This window comes from Hyperoodon ampullatus (genome assembly GCF_949752795.1).
Source record: "Hyperoodon ampullatus genome assembly, chromosome: 14".
NCBI classification, from domain to species: domain Eukaryota; kingdom Metazoa; phylum Chordata; class Mammalia; order Artiodactyla; family Ziphiidae; genus Hyperoodon; species Hyperoodon ampullatus.
This window is the reverse complement of record NC_136927.1, coordinates 19807732-19827875: the sequence shown is the minus strand read 5'-3', so window position 1 is coordinate 19827875 and position 20144 is coordinate 19807732. Positions and strand designations below refer to the sequence as shown.

The window sequence follows — 20144 nt, the reverse complement described above, 5'->3', positions numbered from 1 at the left end:
GTATTTGGGATAGGTCACATGTGTGTAAGGCCAGCTTCTAGGAAGAGGTCCATGCAGTATAAGGTTGGAAAGCTGCAGAGCCAGAATTTGAACCGAAGTCTGATGTTTCTCAGGACAATACTTAGATCTTAACACAAGGTTTCATCTGATACATCAGTCATGACACTACTTGCTGTCAAAAGCAGAAGACAATTCAAAATGCCTAAGGCATTGGGGGATTTATTGGAGGCTGTTTCTGCAGGTAGGCTGGTGTCATCAACGGACCAGCAATGTCACCAGGGGTCCAGTTTCCTTCCCTCCCCTTTCTCCCTTCCTTATGTGAGTACACGATTCCGGAAGAGATGGATATGGCCCTTGGTTCCCAGAATCCCTTGTTGCATCACCCCTTCTCAGCCGGAGTGTGTGTGTGTGTGTGTGTGTGTCTTTTTATTGACCGCCTCTCCCTTGTTTCCTGCTTCCTTCACTTTTAGAAACAATGGAAGAGGCCTTTCACTTTCCCGTTTTCTCTCTGGCTCCCTGACAGAGGACTTACTGGCCTTGGCTGGTGGTGGCTGAGATGGACGGGATCTCTCAGGCTTTGGGAGAGAGAGTGGACCAGAGGGGGAGACAGGCGTGCGCGGTGCAAACCTCACAGAGTGGAATGAGGAGCCCTCGGCTGGAGGCCCGTAGCGGGTGGGCCCCAAATACTGAATTTTGATGATCATTTTCTGCTCTTCTTAGGGCTCTAGAAAATAAACAAAGCCTGATTCCTTAGGCAAATCCTGAATCCATAGAAATTCACTGGGAGGGATTCATGGGATGAGAGCAGGGGAGGTGCTGCCATCGGGCTGAAATGACAGAAGCAAACCGGCCCTTGCTTAGGTGGCAGGTGGTGGCCTGGAAGGTGGTATGCGTCAACCCATCCCCATCTGGCCATTCATGGGATTGTTCCCTGTCTTCCCCTTCCTGTTGGTGGATCTCTGACTCGTGATGGAAACCCGGGGCAGGGGGGCATGGAGGCTCCTTTCTCTCTACTCAGCCTTGTTGCTCTCCTGTGGTGGGCGTCAGTTTCCAACTTGGAAAGCTGCAAGCAGTGGGCTGAAGAGTAGGAAAATGTGAGAACCAAGTGACTCTCCACCTAAAAGAAACCCACACTGCCTGTCCCCTCTTTAGTCCTGTGCTCTCGTTGGGAAGCATCCAGAGAATATTTTAGTTCTGGCGTCAAGTTCCGTGGTGAGAGAAGAGGGAGAAAAGGAAAACATCATTAGAAAATCTACACGTGGCCCTGGACCAACCACATCTTCCCACTTGCTTCAAGAGAGACTGTTTCCAAGATGAGGCCAAGGTTACCTTCGGTAGCTGGCATCACTGGGTGTCCCTCGAGACACCCCCTCCATCGTCCTTCGGGTTCAAGCCGCAGCTGCAGCAGGCAGGGCAGTGTGGGTTCAGACTCTGCTGCAGTGACGGTGCCACCTCAAGCATGGGCCACGTGTCTCTCTGGCTCGGGGTGTTCCCGGTAGGTGGGAGCTGACGTGGCCCACCCAGAAGTGCAGCCTGGAGTTTGGGGGAGTTCATGCTCCTGGGGCTGTCCTCAGTCAGGGGGTGATGAGAGCTACAGCCCTCATCCTGCTGGAGGACAATTTTGGGAGGAATCTTGGGTGCATCTCCAAGCTTCCAATGGGATCGTGCCCTAGTTGCCATGGCAGCAGCCATCATATACATCCTCCGTTTATAACTTCCCTTATAGCTCCTGTTTCCCTTTCCCCATCTTGCTTTCCACGTGCCCTCACTCCTTCATCCTGGGATACCCTTCAGAATAAACTACTTGCGCTCAAGTCTTTGTTTTGGACTTGGCTTTCAGGAAACACAAACCAGGACGCCTCCCAACGTGGCAAATGCTGCATTGCAATCTAAATCATTACTACAATTTCACAGTGACATTTGAGGGTTTCCCTTGTTTGCCTGGGCCGGCCTCTGGGTACTTGGCGGCGGGGGGTGTTGCACAGACTCTGTAGCTCCACCATCAGGGGCCAACCTTCCTCCTTGCAGCCTGTACTTGAACCCCTTGCAGAGGAAAGAAAGCTCTGGGTTTGGCTCTGCTCACCTTTCCGTGCTGGCTGCATTCCTGGACTCCCAGCATCCATGCCCTCCTTCCAGTTTCAAGCTCACTGGGAGAGAGTGGGCTAGGCTCTCTCCTGGGAGCTCTGTTTTGATTGGCTTGTCTCAGTTACAGACACACCTGGGAACCAATCATCATGACCTTCAGGATATGGGGTTTTGATTGGCCAGGCCCTTAGTGAATGAGTGAGTGATGCTCTGCTCAGACCAGGTAGATAGGGTATGGGGGAGGGGTCGTTCCCAAGGAAATTCTGAGATTGATTCAAATTAGGGGAGAAGGGATGTCGGCAGGGAGGGGTGCAGGCACCACACTCCAGTTTAGTTAAAAAAATTAATTTCCTGATGGAGATGTATTGAATCCCTCCTCTATGCAAGTACTGGGGGCCAATAAAAAATTGGTGTCAGGCAGCTTACAGTCTAATGGAAGAAATAAGAAACGTATACAGGTGTTGGAACAGCATGTGTCATCTGAAGCTGCTATCTCCAAACTATCGGAGAATGGATATTTATTTAGAAATTGTGCATAATTAATATTGTAATATATATTATGTATACACATATTTAAGCCTTGTATCTAACTTTGTAAATTTTTCTGTTTGAAAGAGGGAATTCCCTGGTGGTCCAGTGGTTAGGGCTCCGTGCTCTCACTGCCGAGGGCCCAGGTTCAATTCCTGGTCGGGGAATTAAGATCCCACAAGGTGTGTGGCCAGACAAAAAACTTTAAAAAAATTAAAAAAATAATAAAAGAAAAGAGGGACCTCAACATTACATAAGCTTCAGGCCCTACAAAACATGGATCTACCCCTGACTTTTATATATCAAGAAACATAAGAGGAAGAAAATAAAGATTTTATTAATAGAGCAAAACATTTCAATTTTACTGGAGTATTATAATTATTAATATTGTTATGGTCTGAGTACTGTTTTACTGAGGACAACATGATTGAATATATTTAAATCATTTTTGAAAATATTAGTTCCATATTTTGAGGAACAGCCAGTTGGAAGTCTGTTTATTTTCATTTAAGGTTCAGTTCAATGTTGACATTTAATGGCTGTCCTAACTGAAATAGATAATTCACCAAGATACACAGATCCAAATGGAAGAAAAGCATCATAGACCATACCTACTAAATCAAGACATTAATTTTGCAATTTCACCCACCAATTATGCAAAAACTTTTGTTCACATTTCCCCATTTTTCCTGGTTTCAATCAATTAATCATGCTACGTTTCAGAAGGTGTTGAATTTACATATTTTTAACAAATGGATTCAGAACTCATTGAAACTCTTTGTGTGTGGAATGTTTTTCATCAGGTGACATAATTCTGCTTCCATGTTTTAAGGTGGAAAATATGATTGCTTTAGACACTAATTTCTGTCAATTTTGGAGGTTAACACAATTTCTTGATATTTGTTTTCAAAATGTTCTCTCCATAAAACAAATTTCTTAAGGAAAGTAGGTGCTGTTTCACCTGGTTGTTAAAATGTCACCTTGAAGGGTGTGTGTGTGTGTTCTGAATATACCTGCTAGGTGCATCCTTAGCTGGTGGCCACAATGTCTTCTCAGAAAAGGTGGGCATATTTGTAGCAGTTGTCTTATTGTGAGAGAGAAATGTGTAATTCATCTTTAAGTTCAAAGAATTTTTTTGAACTTAAAAAACTTTAAGTTCAAACAGTTTAAAAGAATTCTTTGCCAAAAGATAGTCGGTGAACATCCGTATGGTAGAAAAAGATTGCATGATCATGCCCCCATCTCATTTCAAAATAGTGTTGTAAAGATTTTACTGTCTCAAATAATATCTGCAAATCTGCTCCACTGAGTACATGTAAAGGGCCCTATGCCGGACACTCTGAGAGCAAGTGAGCCCGGAGGGCCCCACATCCACCCTGCGCTCTGCCTTCAGGCCCCTCGCCTACCCTGGGTGACAGTGCCCTTCTATTACATTAATTATGGGACATGCTGGCACGTGGGCTCAATGGTGGTGCTACTGTCAGCTTGCATTATAAATATTAAATATGTAATAAGATTGGCACGTGATACAGACGTGGGGGTTCTCGTATTTTCTTCCCACTCTTCAGTAAGTCATACAGCCCAGCCTCCTGGGGTACACAACTCTACCCGAGATTTTTTTTAAAATCCAAGCTCAAGGACTTCAGTGGTCAGATTATTCAAGCCCTTCAGTTTTCAGATGCAGCAACTGAGTTAAAGTGATTCAACTTCCCAACAGCCCACAGCTAGGGACAGATCTGGCCCTAGAATCCCAAGTCACCAGATGCCCAAGATGGCGAAGTCCTGAGACCAGAAGCCCAGTCCCCAGGGTCCTTGGAACACACCCATTTGCTTTAGTTAGTAGGGCAGTGAAGAAAGATGGAGCTGTTTGGAAAAGAGGAAGCTCTGAAACCTGGCTGCTGGGACCTGGTCTTCTCACGCCTTTAGAGGCAGATGCAGGAGGGAAGCGTCTCAGGGCGGCCAGCCAGCTCCCTGGATGCCGGAGCACGCCTTCTGCAGGGGCTTGTGCTCAGCAAGGGACCTTCCCGCTCCCTGGGGACGGGACTTACAGGTGGAGAGATCCAGCAGAGCGCTGTCCTGGGAACTTGAAGGTGCTCAGCGACCGAGGTCTGTGAACAAATGGGAAGAGAAACACCCAGCCCAGCACTGGCCGCAGAGCTGCCTGGACCCTACTGTGTACACAAGTCATCTGTTTAAATGCAGTCTCACGTGGGGGATCTGATGCCACGTTTCTAACAAGCTCCCAGCGGAGGCTGATGTGGCTGGTCCAGGGGCCACACTTTGAATAGCAAGACTATATAACGCAAACAGTTTTGTCCGGGAACCCTGAGCGCTTGGATTCTGTTTTAGGTTTGCCACTAAAATTCCCAGGCCTGTCATTTAAACTTAGCCTCAAATCAAGGGGCAGGACCCCTGAGGAAAGATGTAGGGGTCTTTCCTGGGAATTGGGCAATGACTCCCCAGGCCCACCTTGAGGCAAGCGCTGTGACATTGTGGCTGTTGGACACCCACCGGGTTTCAGGCAGGGGTGTGGGGGAGGGGCACAGGGAGGAGAAAAGCCCAGACAGCCTGGGTCTCCTGGGGCCTGGGACAGGTGGGGGTCGCAGGGCGGGGGGAGCAGCGGAGACAGTCAGTGATGAGTCCATCTGTGATGCGAGCTCTGAAGGAGAAGTAGCTCTGGGGCCTTGTGCTGAGGGGACCTCCTGGAAGGTCAGGAAGGCTGAGTGGAGGAAGGGGTTCTCCCTGGGAGCGGCCCGGGTCTCTCTGGGCTCCCCCACCTCGGCCTCCAAGTCTCACAAGCAGACCTGCCTTGTTTTGCCTGACAGCCATGGCAGAACCTGCATCCGGGGCCACTTGGGACTCTTGCCTTTGGGTTGAGTGCCTTGGGCTGCCCTTGTTCCCAAGGCTACTCTGTCATGGGCTCCGCCGGCCTCTGTGTCCTGGGGAAGGTGTGTGGCCTGGGCTGTGAGGGTTGGTGTCAGGAGGGAAGGGGTGGCACAGCAGCAGTCAGGACTTCTTGGGCTGCCCGTTCCCTCCCGTGGGAGGGTTTGCACGGGGACGGGTCATGGGACCGGCCTCCTCGGATGCAGGACACGACTGGGCAGCACTTGGTCCACAGCATGACCCAGAGCCCTGGCCGCCTGCTCCCGTTCTCCATCGGGACCCCAGCAGTGCTGGGCAGGGACCCTCTGCCTACGCCCTGCAGCCTCTCTCTGCCTCTTGTGCTTAGAAACATCGTCTTTTGGCAAATAACACTTGAAGCTGTTTCCTGGGGCCTGGGAGCAGCAGCTCAGACTCCACTGTGCTCTGTGCAGAGTCCCGCTCCGCGGCTGGGCGCTGCGTTTCTCACCAGCCCGCAGGAGATGCTCTTGCTGCTGCTGACCTTGCGCTCTGTGCAGGAGCCCTGCAGAGGGCGGGCATCGGCGGAAGGGCCCATATCTGTGTGCAGGTGGCCAGGGGTTACTGTTCCCTCTTCCCGTTAGAGGGACCGAGAAACCTCAACCTTCCGTAGGGTCTTCCTCTTGAGTGGAGGTACGGCGCCTTGATACTGGGATGCGGTTTAAGTGCAGCCTGAGAGCTGCAGCTTGTGATCGCCATGGCGCAGCCGGAGGGCAGGAGATGGGGGACCCACTGGGCAGGGCATGTAGATGCAGAGAGAGGAGAGGTTTACCTGGAGTCTGTGGCCTCCCCGCAGCTTCGAGTTCTCTGGGTCTGCTCTTCTCTGTCTTTCTGGAAGCTTTGAGGCTGTCCTGGGCACTCCAGGACATTCAGCCTCCGGCTTCTTCCTCTCCTGGCGGGTTTGGAGAGCTCGCAGCCTCTCCACAGTCTGTGCTCCTTTCCAAGGACCCAGAACCACTCAGAGCCACACTTGTCCTCCAGCTGGAGAATCCGTGTGAAGATCCACAAGCAAGGGCCAGCCCTGCCCTCCTCCCCCGTTCACCCACAGAGGGTGAGAACCTCGGCGGGTGGGGGGTCAGGATGGTGGCCGTAGGGAGAGGGCGCTGGAGGGGCAGCTGTGCCCCACTCGTTTGCTGGAGAGTCTGCAGAAGGCGGTCTCAGGGCTGCAGGCTGATGCAAACCCGCCCTCTGACCCCGGGGTGAAGACCCGGGCGCCCAGAGTGGGGACAGCTGTGTAAACAGCAGGGTGGGGTATTTATAGCCCTGCTGAGCACCCTGAGCCTGAGCCGGCCTGAGCGCTGCATCCAGTCCTGCCGCCATGGGCTCTGTCACTTGCTCTGTTCACTGAGTTTTCTGGACCTTCTGTCCTCAGGGTTGCATTAGGCTCTGCAAGACTCAGTTTTCTCACCTGCTGCCCTGATCCTCTGGGTGGTTCTCTCCATCCCAGTTTTCAAGAAGAAATGCTGGCTTCCAGATCTGGGGGAGGGGAGAGCTAACACGACCCTGCAAGGGGGCCTGCTGACCCCAGGAGGCCACTTCCCCTGGGCTCCTGAGCTCTGGGACGAAGTGGGACAAGCACAGCTGGGCTTTGGAGTCAGATCTGGGCTTGAGTCCCAGTTCGCTGCTTTACCCCATCAGTGAAATGGGCGAAACGCCGGGGGTAGTGCAGAGTGAGAGGTGCAGGATGGCTGCGAGCACACGGGCAGGGGCACAATTCTGATGCTGCTGCAGCAAACCTGCCTGTCTACAGACCCTGATCTGAAGGGGGTCCTCCCCTCCTCAGAGGGTGGCAGCTACACCTCTCCGCTGGGCCTGGGACCCTATGTGGGACAAGGGTGCACATGGGAGAAAGCATGTTAGTCTTAGGGTGAAGCTAGGACATGGGGCACCGAAGGAAATCCATTCTTAGAGTCAGAAAGCCTTGGGCTTTCCAAGCCCTGGTCATGGGGAGGCGGAAGGGGACAGGGAGACAGAGAGAGAGAGAGAGAGGGAGGGAGAGAGCAGGAGAGGATGAGGGCACAGCTCTGTAATGGAAACTTGGCTCCCAGCCTCACACTCTCTCCTTCCTTAGTGCGTGTGCTTGAGTCTCAAGTTGAGAACCTCTTCCCCTCCAGCAGGCACCCCGCGCTATCTCCACGGCCCACCCCTGCCGCCCTGCTCGGAGCTGGTGACATGTGACATGTGAGCCCGCTGCCTCCCTCATCACCGCCCCCACCCCCTCCCTGACTAATTAAGCCAGCTCGCCACTTCCAGGGCCTGGCAGGCGGAGCCAGGCACGCGGTGGATAGGGGCCAAGGGCTTTTATTGACATTGCTCAAGTGTAGCTTTGAGGAGCAGCCCCTGCCGGGCCAAGAAGTCCAGGGAAGCCGGGGGTGATGAGGGGAGAGCAGCGGGCGCCTCCCCCAATCCCCTCTGCCTTCCCCACTGCCCACCCATTCCTCCCTAACTCCAAGACTGTAACCCTCCATGTTGTGACCAAGGGGCCAGCTGAGTCTCTGAGAAATCCACGCTCAGCTGAGCGTCCTGCATCCAGTGGGGTTTCAGGACCGTTTGCTTTTGTGTGTGTGATGCTTTCACAGGATGATGCTCCTGACTTGCCACTGTTCCTAATAGTTTCTGGGGGAAGTAGGTCCAGTGAGACTGTCTCCGCCCCTCACCTAGTGTAAGGTGCAGGCTGCATTGTGGATCTGTCTTGCTATAGCTGAGTAATATGGCCAGATGGATTTCATCCTCTGCAGGGATCTACCAAGAATGTGGCTTTTGGGGTCACTAGACCTGGTCAGATCCTGGTCAAATCCCCATTCTGCTCCACTTTGCTTGCTGTGTGACCTTGGGCAAGTCTTTTAACCTCTTTTGTGCTTTGGTTTCCTTATTTGCAAGTGGAGTTAATAGGTCAAAATAAGATGTTAAGATGAAACATGGCGAAAAGTGGCAAGTTCTTCGCATAATAGACACTCAATAAATGGCTGTCATGACACTCAATAAATGGCTGTCATGATGATTATTAACTGGCATTGGATGTGGCCATGGGTGGGTTCCGAGTTCAGGCAGATCACTTCTACTCTGACTTATTTACTCCAAAGGTAAGTTGACCCGAGAAGCAACTGCCCTTTCCTACCTTACCAGCAGTTTTGTTTCTTTCTTTTGACTTTTTTTTTTTTTTTTTTTTTTTTTGTCTGCATTGGGTCTTCATTGCTGTGCACGGGCTTTCTCTAGTTGCGGCGAGCGGGGGCTACTCTTCGTTGAGGTGCTCGGGCTTCTCATTGCGGTGGCTTCTGCTGCGGAGCACCGGCTTTAGGTGCATGGGTCTCAGTAGTTGTGGCATGCAGGCTCAGTAGTTGTGGCTCACGGTCTTTAGAGCACAGGCTCAGTAGTTGTGGCGCACGGGCTTAGTTGCTCCGCAGCATGTGGGATCTTCCTGGACCAGGGCTCGAACCTGTGTCCCCTGCATTGGCAGGTGGATTCTTAACCACTGCGCCACCAGGGAAGTCCCTCACCAGCAGTTCTGTGAGGACAAAGAGAATGGGGTGTAATATCGTCACACGGTTCTCAGTGGGAAGTAAGTGAACGCAGTGCTCTGGTTTCATCATTCTCATTTTCTCAGACTCTGGTCTCCACATCTGTGTATCAGTGGTCAGTGGTCATATATAATTTTTTGAGATAAAAGTTTGTAGGTTTTGGAATCCAGAGGCGCTGCCTTAATAGCCTCTAATTCCTGAAGCTATTGAATCATCATGTAAAAAAATCCTCTAATTTTCTGCTACAATAGCTGGCTTTATTTTTATATCTCTTAATTGGTATCAGCTTTTCTCTCGGAATTACAGAACCATGGAAATTTGGCCTGAGCAGGAACTTTGCAAGTCACTGGAAGGGATGCTTTTGCTTCTTTGCAGATTTTTGGAATCTTCCTGGAAGGCAGCTATGCTCACCACTATACAAACAACGCACATTGGGATCTTCCTGAATGTTAGGATTGCAGCACCACAGAGCACTTTTCTTTAACCCACATTACAAGAAGAGCAGAACGGCCAATCTGTTGGTCTCGTGTAGGCTGGAAGATGCCATCGGCATCCTGCCCGCATCACTTTGTCCTCATGTCTTCAGTGCACATGGGCATCGTCCAACTTTCAGCACCTGTGTCTCATTATCTAAGGCCTTTTACTGGGTACCAGAGCCCACTTTTGGTTGGAATTAATGTCCCCTGGGAACAGCCTACATTCAACCCATGGCAGACCAAGAGCAGGTAGATAAATACCCCAGCTCCCTCACCCCTTGGGTGTCTGAGTTGCATGTCTACCCTGGCCCCCAGAGATTTCCAGAGGGGTCAAGTGCTAGTTCACCCATTTTAGCAATGGACTTGAAACACCCCTCCATTGGCTGGCTCGCTGGCCCTGTCCCACCACGGGTGCTTCCTGAGATCACCCCCCATGTGCTCAAATCCTTGTCTTCAGGGGCTGCTTCTGCGGAAACCCAGTCTGAGACAATCGGGGTGTCCTTCTCCACACTCTTAGACCCTTTATGATAATATGGTGTAATATTCACATTTGAATATTGAATTTTATTCAAATTGCCTGTTGAATTTTAAGGCAACTGACCTTATTCCTTCTTTATGAGTTTTTTGCAATTTTTTTCTCTGCTTGTCACTGTTCTTAATCCTAAGAATTAACCATTCAGGTGAACAAGACTACACAAATGCCTTGCTTTGACCTTGAAATATCTTTGGGATTGTCTTCACAATTATGGCTATATATATATCTGGCCATCATGTAGGTTTCTGTATTTCAGAGTCTTAAGTTATTGTTTATTCTAGTTAGGTCCCACGTTGTATATTTTTTTGAGAATAAACCTAGGGGCTGTCCTAGCTAATGTGTAAAAGTTGTAATTAGCTACTTGATAATTTTCCATGTGGAGCAGGTTCCATTTGACTGAGGAAGACCTCAGTTTGTGAGCTGCAGATGTTACTGTGTGTCCTGTTGGCTTTAGGTGAGATGCCTACAAGCACTGTGATTTCCAGAAACTTCCATGAGTTTTACTTTATCCATCCACAAAGTGGGAATGGTTACTCTGACACATACTTACTGAGTACCTACTCTGAGCCAGCAGTGATTAGGTGTCAGAGAGACAGCAGTGGACAAAGAGACAGTGCCCAGGCTCCCTCTTTCTTTCCTGAGCATTGTCATGAGGTTCCAATTATATAATGAAAGTGACATCATTTAGGAAACTAAAATCCCCATGGAAATAGAGGAAAGGGCATGATGACCTTCAGCTCTTCATGGACCATTTCAGAACACTGTGCTGGTGTGGCTCGGTGGGGCACACCCTCTGGCCTTTTGTGAAGGCCACTGGGCCCATGAATTGGAACCTTGTCTTGTTCTTAGATCCATTTTCTGACCACAGCAACTCTAGACACTCGAGAGGTAGCCAAAGCCTCATGTCACATCTTTCTTGAGTTCCAAGCCACTAGAAAGAGCCATCTGTGCTTGCTGTTTCCACATCCCAGTGACCCTCTGAGGTCCCGCTCTGTTGTGTCTTTGCATTTGTCTTACATGATTTGTCCATGGCAGTCAAGGCCATTGGCCACTTTTTCCTTTTTGAAATTCTCTTTCTGCTTACCTTCTGTGACACCACTTCCCTTGCTCTTTTCCTCCCTTTCATGATCTTTTGCTGAATGCTTTGACTCTCCCTGCTCTCTGAAGGAATGTTGAGTTTCCCATGGTTTCTTCTTCCATTCCCTTCTCTTTAGGGAACTGCATCCGTACACATGCCATACTCTTCCCTATTTGCTTATGATTCTCCTGATGTTCTGTGTAGCTTAGCTGTCTGCCCTGCGGTGTCTGCACCCACATTGCCCGGGCAGCACACTGCCCTGTGGATGGTCCACAGACACTTCAGATCCAACACGTCCGAAGCAGAAGCCACCATATTCTCCCCCGACGGGCCCTTCCATCTCTGTTCTTTCTCCTTGCACTTCCATCCCCATGGTCATCTCAGCCAGAGACCTCAGCCCTAGTCACGCATTCAGTGATCAACTTTCCCCTTGTTCATGCTCTCATCTTGTGTTTACTGAAATCTTGTTATGTGGGTTCACTGGCCCAGGCTCTGGGCTTGTTGTTGTGGTGTCTTAGCCTGGGTGACCCCGAGAAGCAGATCCTGAGCAGGTGTTCAGTGGCAGGTGGTGTATTTGGGAGGTGGTGCAGGGAAGTACTGGTCAAGGAGTAGATGCTGGTGGGTAGGTGCCAGTCACCCTGACTTAGTGGACCCAACCGTGCCCTTTTTTCCCAAGTCCACGTTCAGTGAGATCACGTTGGTAGCTCGAGATTGGACATGATGGGAATATTTACACCATGGAAGTTGTCCAGTGGATACAAAACCAAGACTTTTTCACCTGGAGAATTGGTTGTTCCACATTTCTCAGCATGTTATTGGGTGCAGGGAATTAAGACAGGGAAGGACAGCGGCCAATAAAGTGTGTTTTATCAGGAAAGTCACCTTGTAGACACCTGGAGAGTCATCCCAGTGGAGAAAACTGGATTCCAGGGTAGAACACACACTTCAGAGTCATCCCACTGGAGGGTGAGGTGTTTATACATGGCCCGCTCCCAGCCATTGGCTGAGGGCTGCCGCTGTGGGACCCAGTAGGATCCAGGAGCCGAGGAAGCCCTTGGGAGCTAGGGGCAGGATGGTGAGCGACGGTGGTGGGAGGTCTAAGGGGTGTCGGCTGGATTGAGTGCTGATGGCTGAAGGCGCTGGGCACCCAGCCTGGGGAAAGGTGACACCCAGCTTTTAGTGATGCGTGGCTGTGACCTCTTTCTCCCCAGACCTTGACTTCATGGACCTCATCGGGCAAGACAGACAGTGGACCGTGGGGAGGAAGTTAATGCAGGTGAATGACTCGCTGACTTCAGAAGATGCAGGGCCGCGGAGCAGCAAGAACTGCACTGAACCAGGTAAGACGGTGGCTGCACTGGGGGCTTCGCGCTGCGGGCTGGGCTGCCGTTCTCTCTGGTGGAAGCCCAGGAAGAGCCGGATGCTGTGTTTTTCCTTTGAGTTCTAATCCAGAGAGACTCTGAGGATATTTAGGGGCAGGTGTCTAAGACCCTCAAAGGCAGGATCCCAGGGGACAATTCAAGCGTGTTTCTGCCTCTGTTTTCTCTCCCTCGGACAGTGGGGGAGAAGGTGATTCAAAATACCATTCGCAAATGTGGATGCTGGTGCTACCCAGGGGGACACTGAGTCAGGAGCAGGATGGGTGAGGACGTTCTGTGGCGTCTTCGCTTTGATGCCTGGAATCCTCTCTGGCTGGTGGTTAATCGGAGCCTTGTTTCTGTCACAGTAAAGGCACAGGTATCGAACCAGATCCTTACCTGTGATGCGGAGCTCCTTGGAAGAAGTGAATGTTTGTTCATCAGCTATTATGTTTGATAGCTATTCTGCCTTTCCTCAGAACATTTTATGTCTGATGTTTCTGAACTTAAAGGGAAAACTAACATAGGGGGATGAAGAGGACTTGGAATGATGCGGACTCAGCTCAGGAAACGGCAGGTACCCTCTGGACAGCTGAGGTCCTGCTCATTTAGACCAGGGGTCAGCAACCTTGTCCCGGGAAGGGCCAGACAGCAATATTTTAGGCTTTGCAGACTCGTTACTGTGTCTATAGTATATTTTAAAAGATTTTTATAATCCTTTAAAAATTTAAAAACCATTCTTAGCTTGCGAGCTGTGGGATGTACCAGGCCTGTGGCCACTTTGTCAACCCTGACATGGAGTTTTCATATCTTGGAGGGTCTTCCTTCCCTACCTGGTGGGGTCTTGGGTCTCAAGTGTGTGGTGAGCTCAACCACACAGTGATCCCACATGCAAAGGCTGGCCTTATTTTGAGTGTCATCTTAGAAAGACATACACCATCTTCATTGCAGCCCAAAGAACCTTAGTCCTCGGAGTACAGAAGGTGAAATTGTGTGTCTGCGCTTTTTTGGGAAGGTAGATAGAGGTTCCCTTTCCCACAGCTGGAAGAACTAAAACTAGATTACCCCCTCCCGGCCAAAAAACAACCTACAACCCTACATGATCTATGTCCCTTAAGCTAGAGAATTTAAGGGTTCCTGTGGCTGTTCTTAATGCTTGGAAGGAATACTCTGGGAAGTGAGTGAAGCACGTGGCAGCTGCGTAAGCTAGAAATGAAAACTGGGGACGGAGGTTTCAAGTGCCCCACTGTGCAGACAGAGCCACGTGTCTTCTGAGAGCTGGGCATGCAGGGGCCTGGCCTGAAGGGCAGGTCATTGCTGTGCCGGGAACCCTGTTTGCTGATCTGGTCTTACAGCCGAAGATTTGTCAACATCTCTGCAACTAGTAGGCAGGCGGTGACTGGGATGTCAGAGACAGGAGATTCAATACTAGGGGGCCCAGCCGTTGCCTTGGGTGCACCTTCGTATGGGAAAGAATGGAGTCAGACAGACACGGTGCCCCGCTCTTGGGATTGGGGTCCAGCACTGCGCAGGGCCAGTGGTGATGGAGGGCTTCTGTTTCCTGTAGTTGGGATTGTGTGCTGGGGTGGTGGAGCTGTCTCTCTCTGTGAGTGGTGCTGCTTACTGTTTCAAGACATGCCGTTCTCAGAGTGACAGGTGTAAGAGAATAAAGCACGTGAAAGCCATGGCAGGAGGGGAGTGACTCAGCCCACAAGTAGAACAGAAGATGTCCAGGTTTCTAAAGAGAGCTTGAGCCCAGCACCTGCTCGTGTTGGCAGGGAGGGCACAGGGCAAGGAGGAGAGGAGAGCCTCCAGGAGGACAGTGGCGGCGGGCGAACGAGAGTTCCCCGTGCTGCTGCGTAAGGCAGTTCCCAGAAGAACAAGGATGCGGGAGGAGCGTCCTTGCTTTCCTCATCTGTGGACCACGACCACAGGCACTGGGCTTGATTCCTGGGGTCCTTGACTCCAAACCAGTTTCTACAGGGAAGATGATCATGCCTGAAACAAGGGTCCTGTTCAAATCCTAGCACATCCAGGGCCTGCCTGGAGCCTCTGTCCTGCATGAAGCCTGCTATGACCGTTCTGTTTTCTGAATGTTTTTGGTAGAAAATATCTCTAACTACGCTGTCCTATCGATATGGACATTCAGCGGCCCCTTCAGTTCAAATTAATTTAAATGAAATACAATTAAAAATTCAGATTCAACGTCGCCCTAGCCACACATCAAATAGCCGGTGGCTGTGTGTGGTTCCTGGACAGCACAGAACATAGAACATTTCCACCATTGCAGAAAGGTCCATTGGACAGGCTGGTCTAGAATGTCCATTTGTCTTTGAATGTTTCTCCTGGCTGTCTTTCCTGCTCAGTTGCAAACATCTTGAGGACATACAGTGGATATGTAAATCCGAGAGCCCGTCTCTTACCTGGGTCTTGGGGTCGCACTCACGTGGGTTTGAATCTTGGCTGAGAAGCTGAGGGCAAGAGAGTCAGACTCTCTGAGCCTTTGTATGCTTCTCTGTGAGATGGAGATGATCATTCCGACCTTTCGCGGCTGCTATGAGGGTTGGGAGTGACGTCATCAGGTGTGTGTACCCAGCTTGGTGCTGCAGATGGAGGGTCCACAGTGGGACCTCACTCCCGAATTTCCCACTGTCTGCTGGGGGCACCCGTCCCTCCATCACACGAGCATCAAGGAACTAAATACATTCTCCAGCCCCTCCTCTCGGGGATGGGCAGATGTGGCCTGTCTGGGTCAGTCCTCAGGCGGCCCAGGCCCGAGCAGTGGCCCGCTGGGTGGAGAGGCTCAAGCACCATCTTGTAACGGAAGATCTCCCCGTGTTGTTGAGCCCAGTGCCTCTGAGGAGCCCTCTGTTTCTATAAGAACGTCATCAGGTCATCGGGACTTCCCCGGTGGTCCAGTGGTTAAGACTCTGCCTTCCAGTGCAGGGGGTGCGGGTTCAATCCCTGGTTGGGGGAGCTAAGATCCCACATGCCTCGTGATGAGGCCAAAAAAAAAAAGAAAAAAACAAAAAAGAACGTCATCAAAACATTGTCACCCTGTTGCCTCGGTGCTCTTTCCAGAAAGCTGTCAGAAGTCTGCCTCTTACCCTTGACTGAACAGATCTTTTATGAAGGAAGTTGAGAGCACTCAGAAGATCCTGATTTTGAGTTGAGACGGAACGGTATTCATCTTCTCTACCCCTAACCCACTGGAGGATGAGGGGACCAAGCTGGTGTGAGCCAAGGCCAAGCCACAAAATGTTGCCCAGCTGCCCTGAAGAGGCTGGAGCGCCCTGTCCGTGGTGGGTGTTACCCGTACTGGGACGACGTGGGGTTCTGCTCCCAGAGTCTCCTGTGTGGGGCTGGGAGGCGAACCATCGGGACGGCCTCTTTCCTGTTTGTGACTGTGTCGCCGAGCGGGGCGCACTCACAGGGATGGTGTCAGGGCTCTGTCTGTGCCGAAAGCTGAGCGTTTACACGGGGACCCGAGCGTTTGGGGGCCAGGCTGGCCGTGGGAGCAACAGTGTCAGGGTCACGGATGGGAGTTAATTGGGCTCTGGTTGTAAAGTGTGCCTAGTGCTGCTCTGATGTCACAGGGCTTCTCAGGCTGTGTTCTCGGAACCCCTGGCTGGAGATGCCGTGGGTGTGAGTGAGGTTGATTCGGAGGCTGGCGATGGGGTGGCCTGTGTTCTGGTCCTGAGAACGGTTGGGGGATGGGGCTGGCTTGCTTCGCAGACGTTCATTTCCTCACCTGGGAAACGGACCTGGGACTACTTTATCCCATCTGTCTCTTCCGTTGCACAACTGCAATCGTTTCAAGCGATTTCAAGAATAGGAATTCACAAAATCGTCCACCCCCGAGACGCCCAGCTCCACTTCCCTTAGTAAATTACTTCTCTGCGTTCCCCCTCCGTTTTCCTCTCGCTGTCCATCTCCCTCCCCCTCCCCCTCCCCCTCCCTCTCCTTCTCCCCGCTCTTCTCCCTCTCCCTCCCCATCTCCCTCTCCCTCCCTTTGATAACCAGGAGCCCTGCGGGGCAGGGGCATTATTCAGTGGAAGCTTTGTCTTTGGTGCGTGTGGCAACCTTGAGATGGCTCACTCTTCATATGACAGCTGCCACTTTAAAGACATGTTGGCTGAGTAATATCCCATTTGCATATATGTGCCACAGCTTCTTTATCCATTCGTCTATCGATGGGCACTTAGGTTGCTTCCATGTCCTGGCTATTGTAAATAGAGCTGCAGTGAACATTGTGGTACATGACTCTTTTTGAATTATGGTTTTCTCAGGGTATATGCCCAGTAGTGGGATTGCTGGGTCGTATGGTAGTTCTATTTTTAGTTTTTGAAGGAACCCCCATACTGTTCTCCATAGTGGCTGTATCAGTTTACATTCCCACCAACAGTGCAAGAGGGTTCCATTACTCAGCCATAAAAAGAAACAAAATTGAGTTATTTGTAGTGAGGTGGATGGACCTAGAGTCTGTCATACAGAGTGAAGTAAGTCAGAAAGAGAAAAACAAATACCGTATGCTAACACATATATATGGAATTAAAAAAAATGGTTCTGAAGAACTTAGGGGCAGGACAGGAATAAAGACACAGATGTAGAGAATGGACTTGAGGACACGGGGAGGGGGAAGGGTAAGCTGGGACAAAGTGAGAGAGTGGCATGGACATATATACACTACCAAATGTAAAATAGATAGCTAGTGGGAAGCAGCCGCATAGCACAGGGAGATCAGCTTGGTGCTTTGTGACCACCTAGAGGGGTGGGATAGGGAGGGTGGGAGGGAGATGCAAGAGGGAGGAGATATGGGGACATATGTATATGTATAACTGATTCACTTTGTTTATAAAGCATAAGCTAACACACCATTGTAAAGCAATTATACTCCAATAAAGATGTTTAAAAAAAAAAAAAAGACATGTTGGGTTGTTTTGGATTCTTTTTTATAAAACGGCATTTTTCCCTTGCTCCTCCAAGACATGGTTTTGGTGAAAATTTGTAAGTTTTTCCTCTAGATCCGTACGAAAAAGACTGAGTTCCAGGCTCTAAGCTTTCTGCCATCGTTCCAGCCCCCTGTGAATTTTTAAAGTTGTTTTCTTAGCCTGACACTGCGATTCATCTCAAGCCTCGAAACATTGTCTTCTGGCAAATAACATTTGAAACTGTTTACTCAGATGACCTATTATGAGAAATTCAACTTTGAATAAATTCGATCCGTGGAAAATTAAGTTTGCTAAATGTAATATTGAGGGTGGTACACAACTGTAGCAGAGATGGATTCTTGGGAATATTTATTGGTACACTTTGCAGAATTTTCTTTCTACACTTTGCAGTCTGTTTCCAGAAAAAAAACTATCATCTTTTGGTTTTTAGTTCTTTGATATTTTAAGGAAATGAGCTTTTCCTCAGGGTGCCTCTTTCAAAGAAACTTGGGAAGAAGGAGGCTATTTAAAATGATAGCCTTTGGCATGGGCTTCGCTCTGAGATCACTGTATTTTCTTTCTTTCTTTCTTTCTTTCTTTCTTTCTTTCTTTCTTTCTTTCTTTCTTTCTTTTTTTAAAAAGTTTATTGGAGTATAGTTGATTTATAACATTATGTTAGTTTCAGGTGTACAGCAAAGTGATTCACTTATACATATACATATATTCATTCTTTTTCAGATTCTTTTCTCATATAGGTTATCATAGAATATTGAGTATAGTTCTCTGTGCTATAGAGTAGATCCTTTTTGGTTATCTATTTTATATTTAGTAGTGTGTTTATGTTAACCCCAAACTCCTGATTTATCCCTCCCTCCATGTTTCCCCTTTGGTACCCATAAGTTTGTTTTCGAGATCTGTAAGTCTGTTTCTGTTTTCATTTTCTTCTGATAAAGTGCCCAGCTCCCTCCCTCTGCCTGGCTTGTAGGGTTTGAGGTCTGTGGGGATGGGGAAGCCACCCTGAGCCTTTGCTGCAGGACAGAGAGGCTGGTGGGCACTCGCCCCACGGGGCTGTGCAGGAATGTTTACTGGGTCAGGTGGTTGTTTACTGGAGTGGCCAGGAACCACACAATCTAAGAGTCACATGTGAGCTGTCCTAGAGGAGGAAAGTCAGAGGTGGGAATGAGAGAAGCAGTACGGGGTGAGTCCAAGGGTAAGTGTGGACCATGAACAGAACCTGGAGGCCAGGCTCGGAGTGGCAATCACGTGCAGGCTGGTCCAGGTCCAGGTTGTGAACAAAGGCAGGGTTGGGATCCTGCTGTTCTTGAGTTTAAACCATAGCATCAGGGTCAGCTGGTTTAATACCACAGGGCTGGGCATGACCAATCTACGGAGCACTAAAGGTCCAAATCTCTCACCTTTTGCATGAAAAAAATGAGACCCAGAGGGCATAAAGGACCCCTGGCTGTCCCCCATGGATAATCAATGCATGTCAAAATAACTATCTAGAAAATCTGACCTTTGCATGATCTAGAGGAACACGGTCCTGTAGAAATCTAATGCAAGCTACAGATGTAATTTTAAAATTCCTAGTAGCTACATTAAATACTTGAAAAGAAACAGGTGAAGTTAATTTTAATACTATATTTGATTTAATCAAATATTTCCAGAATATTAGGAATGACAATTTTCAATCACCTCCATGTTTTATCCCTGGGTTCGAACCCAGGAAACAACTAAGATTTTTTTTTTTAAGTTTTAAAAGAAGTTTACTTTATTGTACTAGCTCACAACTTCTCTCTGCAGTTGTAATTTTCATAATGATTCAAATAATTGCTGCTGACACTCTTAAGTGGAACACCTTAGAAACTCATTGAGATCTGCTTTTTAATCTGTGTCAGATTCTTTACTGGATTAGGGTTATTGTACCTGCTGTAACAAATAAGTCCTTTAGACCTTGGGGTAATATAAAAGAAGTTTCTTTTTCTCATGTGAAGTTCTGGTCTGTGGGTGGCCTTGTTGCTAGAGGTGGTCCATGGACTCTGGAACCTTCCATTGTGAGGCTCCCTGTCCTCACAGTTGGTTTCCAAGATACTGTGCTTCTCTGCTTTAAGGGGAGAGAACCAGGAGGGCTGTGCATAGCTGAGTTTTATGGACCAGACCCTCCCTCCCGCTCACATTCCATTGGTCAGGACTCAGTCCATGACCACTTCTAACTGTAAGGGAGCCTGGGACATGGATTTTAGCTCAGTGCCTTGGAAGAAGAGAAAGCAGTTTTTCCCCCCAGACTTGTTTCTTATTGAAAAAACAAACGTCTCAATTTTCCTTTATGTCTCTCTTATTTCAAAAGCAGTATACCCCCTGTATAGAGAAATCGTAACCCAAACTTACATCTTCTGAGGCTGGCCTAACTCTTGCTTTAAGCTTCATGATTCTTACCTGGTCAGGTGACACAATTCGATTCTCTTTTCACCTTGAGAGGATCACAAGTCAGGTAGAAATTGTCCCAGTTGTGTCTGTTTGCAAATTGCATCTTTTCTTTGTAAATGCAAGGAGCCTAGGAAAAACAGTGAGTGTTTGAGAATGCGTGAAGTCATTGGCGGTAACGTGGAAAGAGCTTGCGTTCCAGAGTAAATCCTAAATCTCAGTTTTGTCACTTTCGACCTATGTGACACCAGGTGAGTTTCCTAAATTCTTTGAACCTCATTTCTGCCATCTGTAAAATGCAGATTAAGATGCC

General features: G+C 49.3%; 1 protein-coding gene across 1 annotated transcript in view; it reads left to right on the top strand.

Annotated features, from left to right (window-relative positions):
• The window catches only part of SLC24A3 (solute carrier family 24 member 3), a gene marked incomplete at both ends in the record, with an annotated part of 474110 nt that overhangs the window by 57004 nt on the left and 396962 nt on the right, over positions 1–20144 (top strand). The window contains one exon of the mRNA XM_079718743.1: positions 12330–12458. Coding sequence (XP_079574869.1) covers positions 12330–12458 — 129 coding nt within the window. The remainder of the gene's footprint in view (positions 1–12329; positions 12459–20144) is intronic.